The sequence below is a fragment of the Sapajus apella genome, unplaced genomic scaffold (assembly GCF_009761245.1).
Source record: "Sapajus apella isolate SASKATOON/1434 unplaced genomic scaffold, GSC_monkey_1.0 scaffold121, whole genome shotgun sequence".
NCBI classification, from domain to species: Eukaryota; Metazoa; Chordata; class Mammalia; order Primates; family Cebidae; genus Sapajus; species Sapajus apella.
The window spans coordinates 1,639,710-1,646,690 of NW_022437061.1; the positions used below are offsets into that span (position 1 = coordinate 1,639,710).

Sequence of the window (6,981 nt, forward strand, 5' to 3'; positions counted from 1 at the left end):
TGTGTGTGTGTTCTGTGAGAAATAGGAAGAACAGAGTTCTGCAAAATAGAACAAGGGAACATGATTACATATAGCTGTCAGGGAAGGCCTGTCTGAGAAAGTGATATTTAAGCTGATACCAGAAATGTGAATAGGTCTAAACCCACCAAATAGGTGGGTGTTGGGAGAGTAAGAGAAAGAATTGCATATTCCTACAAATATCCAGGCTTGCTGACCATTCGAATGTCAGCTAGTTCCATGCAGTGGGTCCCTGACACCCTTCACCACTGTTAATCAGTGTGACAGGGAACTTCTGGCTTTGGGTTAAGGGTGTACCTTGCCCTGATCAAGAGGCAAAGTCATTCTTTTTCAGGGTAGGGTCCCATTCTTTTTCAGAGACGGCCCCTATGGATCTCTTCCCCTTTCCTGTGTGGGATTCTGTTGCATCTGCTCCACCCTCACCTCCCAGATGCCCTGAGTCCTCCCGCAGAAAGCATCACTGCTACCTGTCAGTAGTGCAGACCATCTCACCCTGTCACTGGTACTGACTGAAGATACAACAGGCCCTGGGAGATGTGGCCTGGCAAACTCTTCTTGTCCTCTCTTTCCATTCAGGATAGAAAGAATGAAGAAACAGCCAGGCACTACGTTTTTACAAAAAAGAATGCATTCAAATATTACTTCTGCAATTTTTCTAAAAGTAAAATTAATAGGAGAATAGACCTTGCATCCTACAGTATACCAGTGATTGTTGGTGGAGCCTGGTAAATCCCGTCCAGAGACTAAGGAAGTTTTCCACATTCAGGGAAACTCAGAAGAGTCATGGCCTAGAGACCAAATTCAACTTATTAGTAGCAGAAAACAATTGCAAAGAACATATCCTTCACACACACACAGCCGCCAAACTCAATAGTAATCAACACTGAAGTCAGGAGCATATGGGCAGTTCTTGAGTTGGGAAGGACACAAGAACTGTCTGGGTCCTGAAGCCACCTGCTGTGTAAGTTGCATGGTGACTAGAGAGAATTCTACTATGATACAACACAGAAAACATTTCTCTTCTAAGATGCAAGCACTGTTTCTAACTCCACAAATATGAGTATATATACATTAAGGTTGGAGGTATGCATCCTTCTACGAGCACCCAGTCAAGGCAGCTGCCCCGAATCTTGTGTATTGTAATCTTGGCTGGCCAGAGTCTGAGCCTTCTCAGTGTCTTAGCTTCTGCACCACACTTCCTCAGTGTCCACCCCAGGCTTCCGGACTGGAAGGAAGGGGGCGGGGAATAAAAGTTGCCGGTGAGGCCCGGAAGTCACCACCTGCAGAGCTCCAGCCCGACTTTCCCTGAGCGCTGGGGTCCTGCTGGAACCTCCGCGACAGGATGAGCTCCGCAGCCGGGTCCCGCGCCTCCCGCCCGGGGCTGCTGCTCCTGGGGTTGCTGCTCCTGCCAGCTGTGGTCGCCTTCGCCAGCGGTGAGAGCAGAAGCCAGGCTGTGAGGGCCGGCAGCCGCGAGGGGGGTCCGGGAATCCCTGGGGCTGGGGAGGAGTCCTCTAGGCTCCTGATTGCGGCCACACTTAGCGCGCGCGTGCTGAGTGTGCTGGCACCGTGCCAGGAGCTGCACGGGCACCTCGCCACCTGGTCAGCACAACTTCTCTCCGAGGGAAGTATGATTTATGACTCAGGAGAAGAAGGCTGGAGGTAGTGGAAAAGGTCCCTAAAGTACCTCTGGCCACTCATGGAGTCACCACCCCCTGCTTTCCCCCTCCTCCCCTCCCCTTCCCGCCCAGCTGATGCTGAAGAAGGAGATGGGGACCTGCAGTGCCTGTGTGTGAAGACCACCTCCCAGGTCCGTCCCAGGCACATCACCAGCCTGGAGGTGATCAAGGCCGGACCCCACTGCCCCACTGCCCAACTGGTGTGAGTCCTTACACTGCATCAGTCAGTGCCCCCTTCTGTGACTCCTCTGCCCATCCCATCCCTTCTAATCCCATCTGCAAACCCAAGGCCTGAAAGGCCACTTCTCTTTTCCCTGCCAGAGCCACGCTGAAGAATGGGAGGAAAATTTGCTTGGACCTGCAAGCCCCACTGTACAAGAAAATAGTTAAGAAACAATTGGAGCGTTAGCTACTAGCTGCCTAAGTGTGCACTTTCAATCTAACTGTGAAAGAATCTTCTGATGTTTGTATTATCCTTCTTATATTAAATTAACAAAGTATGTCAGGTTGTGGTATAGTCAATCTATTCTTTAATAATACTGCAAAAAATAATGCTTACACATCACAATTTTATATTTTAAAATTTTCAGAATTTTAAGCAAAAAGCATTATGAAGGAGGGTTTAGTTTAATAAAGACTGATTTTGTTCGGTGTTATATGTTAGCTAATACAAGTTTGTTCATTTCTATGATTTCAGTACTTTATAGCTACATATTTACCTTTTCGTTACAATTAGCTTGCCAATATATTAGTAGCACTTAAGCATTAATTCCTTAACAGTGGAGATATTAAGATTCTGGAAGCTAGGAGAAGTATGAGGTAATATTTTCATTCATCCTTTAGGAAGACATTGCTCTATTTTGGGGAGAAATGAAGGTGTTGTAATGTGGGCATATTAGTTTCCTGTTGCTTCTGTAACAAATTACCACAAACTTCGTGGCTTAACCAACACAGTCTTATTAGCTTGTAATTCTAGAGGTCTCAAGTCCAAAGTAAGTCTTAAAAGTTAAACTCAAGGTGTCCTCAGAACTGTATTCCTTCTGAAGGCTCTAGAAGAGAATCTACTTCCTTTTCTTTTTCACTTGCATTTCTTGCCTCACAGCCCCTCCCCCAATATTCAACCTGCATCACTCCAACTTCCGCTTCTCCTCTGTCTCTACTGACTCTTCTACCTTTTATATCCTGCTTACCTCTCATAAGGAGGCGTGTGACTACATTGAGCCCACTTGGATAATTCAGAAACACTTTCCAACTCAAGATCTCTAATACATCTGCAAAGACATTTTTTTTTTTTTTGCCATGTTAAGCAACATATTCATAGTGTCCAGAAAATAGAACACAAGGATCTCAGGGGTGGGGACATTATTCAGCCTACCGCCATGGACCAGAAGGCGGAACCTACTTGAGGCAGGAGAAAGCTACAGCCCCTTGTTCATGAGCTAGTGCTGTTTTAACCTAATGTGACAATGTGTACAGGTAGAATTAAGATCCATGATAAAATACAGATGATACCATTCAATCTCTGTGGTGGGCTGGAAGGGAGGGAGGTACCTAGGATAACTAATTAAAGTAAACACAATTTATAGATACTTACGAATATCATCTAAAATTTGCAAGTTAGTATTATAGAGATGAGGTGACAGTCTTGGAAAGGACACAGCTTGTCACAGGCTGAGTAGGTCATTCTGACTCCCAACTCCCTGCTCTTGCTTAGAGTATTGTGCTGTCTTTCACACAGGAAAGTGAAATGTTAGCGATTCCATGAACTAGCTCTTGAAGAGGGAATAGGGATTTGTGAAGGGGACCATGGGAAGACTGGAACTGCCTCAAGATAAGTAGAAAGACACAAGATAATTAAGTCATTTGCGTGTTTGAACAACAATTCATAGTTCTGCAGGGTTGGAGTGTCTATGGGGAGAGAGAATGAACAATGGTCTCCAACCAGATTTTGCCCATTTCGTGTTTTATTTTTTGTTTGTTTGTTTTTTTTAATCTCCAGTACAACTTATGTACTACTACCCAAATTATCTTTCCAAAACCCAAATATTTCATTTCCCTGAATAAAATATTCAAGGTCCAAAGTCCTTAGCCTGGCATCCAAGGCTGCACCATACTCACTTTTCCTCTGTGCCTTAATTTTCACCTGTATGAAATGAGGGCATTATGTGTCTACTTTAGGGATTGTCTGTCGTAAGGACTAAACAGATAATATAAGCAAAATATTTGGCATAGTTCTTACTACACAGTCTGAGCTTAAAAATTAACAACTATTAATTGTATTATAGTATTATATTACTAGTGTCAATATTACTCTTAATGCACCATCCCAGTCAGTTTGGAGTGCTAATAATTTTTTTTGTTTTTTTTTTTAGACAGAGTCTTGCTCTGTTGCCCAGACTGGAGTGCAGTGGCACGATCTCAGCTCACTGCAATATCCGCCTTCTAGGTTCAAGCAATTCTCATGTCTCAGCCTCCTGAGTAGCTGGGATTACAGGCAAGTGACATCACACTCAGCTAATTTTTGTATTTTTAGTAGAGACAGGTTTCATCTTATTGGCCAGCCTGGTCTCAAACTCCTGGCCTCAAATGATCAATCTGCTTCAAACTCCTAAAGTTCTGGGATTATAGGCATGAGCCACTGTGCCCGGCCTGAGTAAGGAATTTAACAGATGGTGGATTTTTTGGTAATAAGTAGCAAAAAAAAAAAAAAAAAAAAGAAAGAAAAGAAAAAGAAAGAAAGAAAGAAAGAAAAAAACATTGCAATAGCAATAAAAATTGTTCAATTCAAATAAACTTTGAAGGGGAAAATATTGGAAATGAGATGTGTGTGGTGTGATTTTTTTTTCTAATTTTCCTTTTGTTGTCTGTCTCAAACAACATACTTAGCTATATTTAATAATTTGTAGATTTGACTTTTAAAGGATTAAAAGACGAAAACACATTTTGTAACGTCAAACAATGCTGGAATGCTGATTATATATATATATATATATATGTATATATTTGGCTCACAGTTCTGCAGGCTGTACAAGCATGGCACCAGCGTCTGCTAAGTTTCTGGCGATGCCTCAGGAAGCTTGTACTCCTGGTGGAAGGTAAACAGGGAGCAGGTGTGTGTGATGGATAATACTGATTGTCAACTTGATTGGATCAAAGGATACAAAGTATTGATTCTGGGTATGTCTGTGAGGGTGTTGCAAAAGAAGATTAACATTTGAGTCAATGGGCTGGGAAAGGCAGACCCAGTCTTAATCTGTTTGGGCACAATCTAATCAGCTGCCAATGCAGCTAGAATATCAGCAGGCAAAAAAAAAAAAAAAAAAAAAAAAGTTATAAAAAAGAGACTGGCCTTGCCTCCCAGCCTACATCTTTCTCCCATGCTGGATGCCTCCCACCTTTAAATATTGGACCCCAAGTTCTTCAGTTTTGGGACTCAGACTGGCTCTCCTTGCTCCTCAGCTTTCAGACAGCCTATTGTGAGACCTTGTGATCATGTGAATTAAAACTTAATAAACTCCCCTTTAAATATATATGTATATATATTTAAATATATGTATTTATTTATGTGTATGTCTCTGTGTGTGTGTAAATATATATGTATATATTCCATTAGTTCTGTCCCTCTAGAGAACCCTGACTAATATAGCATGCCACATGGTGAGAGGACGGGAACAAAAGAGAAGAAGGAGTTGCCAGATTCCTTTAAGTAGCCAGTTCTTCTGTGAACTAACAGAGAACTTATTAATTACCATGGGGAGGGAACCAAGTCGTGCATGAGAAATCTGCCCAAACACCTCGCATTAGGCTCCACTTTCAACACTGGGGATCACGTTTCTACATGAGATCTGGAGGGGACACACATTCAACTATATCAAGTTACTGCCTTTATCAGCATGGGCATGGGGAGAGTGCTTTGCTCCTGGGAAAATCCCAAGTGACACAGCAACTCCCTGTTGTTGTTTCAGCATTCATGGAGCGATAAAGATTCAACGTACTTAAACTCCCCTCTAGTTGGAGGTAGTCAGCATAAAATGTCCACAGATGAGGGACTTACCTCATAGTCATGGCATCTATCAATAAAGCAAAACCATCAAAGAACATTTTGACCTTGTAAGTTATTCTGCATTTTTGTTAGTATTGTTTTTTTATTTCCTTCTAATACCTTTGTGGTAAAATAATTTCTTCTGTAATGCATAGAATATTGAAGATTTGGTTGTTTTCAAAGATATATTTATATTTTTCTCATTGTAAAAGACAATGCATGTTCACTATAACAGAAAACAGAGGGAAAAAAATCCTATTTTTTAAAACCTGTAATTTCACCACTCCATCTTATTTTTCTTTTTGGAGATATTAGTCATTTGACACGGTTATAAGTTGAACTGCTAATTTTAAATAAAGTATCACTTATCTGAACACAATCATAAAGAAAACACTAATTATTTAAGCACATTGCAAGTAGTTAGGGAGCATTCCTGTTCCAATTTTACAAATAGGAAACCAAGTTCAGGGTAATAGAATTAGTTTTCTTTGGCCAGAGCATGAATAGCTAACCTATGTGATCTAGCATTCACTTATACATATATGTAGGACCTGTGCTTGTTATATTCACTGGTGTATATGTATGTGTGTATGAATGTAGGTATATATTTCTACACATATGCATATATACAGACTCTCACACACGTAAAACAAGTTCATAATACAATACTTACATTTGCTTTGTACGGTGTGTCCTCATTCTATTCTATTCTATTGTATCCTACCACATTCCATTTCTTAAAAGATGTTGGCCATACCTCTATAAAGTGATTTCATAACCTACTGATGTATCATGATGTGTAGTTTAAAAACACTTCTCCAATTCTTTGATTAAAGAGTTAAGTTCTGATGGTCCATATTGGATTCCACACTCCAGATAAAATGCTTGGAGAGCCAATAGGGGCAGGATACTGAAGCCCAGGGGAAAGTTAAAGCTCCTGGTCTATCATCTTCCTTTAATCTCAATCTCCATCCCTGACCTGGGATTGGAGTCTCAAGGAAACCCATGAAAAACAGCTTCTGTGGTAAAGATGTCACACCAAATAGGATGGTGTCTGGATTGTTGAGATTCTAGGTCATTTTCAGGTGGGACTACCATTTATATTCACTGCCCATCTGCTTCAGCCATGTACCTCCTAACTTGGCCCCAAATGCAAATTGAGTTAAGGATAGAAAACACATCGATTTCTAGGAGGACTTGGATAAAAGCAGCATATTCACACTCAGTGGACTTAACTACCTCTTA

The 6,981-nt window shown here is 41.4% G+C and overlaps 1 protein-coding gene across 1 annotated transcript; it reads left to right on the forward strand.

The window, feature by feature from the left end:
* The first annotated feature begins 1,201 nt into the window (after nt 1-1,201).
* LOC116538575 (platelet factor 4-like) lies at nt 1,202-2,216 on the forward strand. Its single transcript, XM_032260989.1, has 3 exons — nt 1,202-1,451; nt 1,767-1,896; nt 2,016-2,216. Exons 1-3 carry the CDS (start codon nt 1,361-1,363, stop codon nt 2,101-2,103), a joined length of 309 nt encoding a protein of 102 aa, XP_032116880.1. The 5' UTR covers nt 1,202-1,360; the 3' UTR covers nt 2,104-2,216.
* Nucleotides 2,217-6,981: the final 4,765 nt, after the last annotated feature.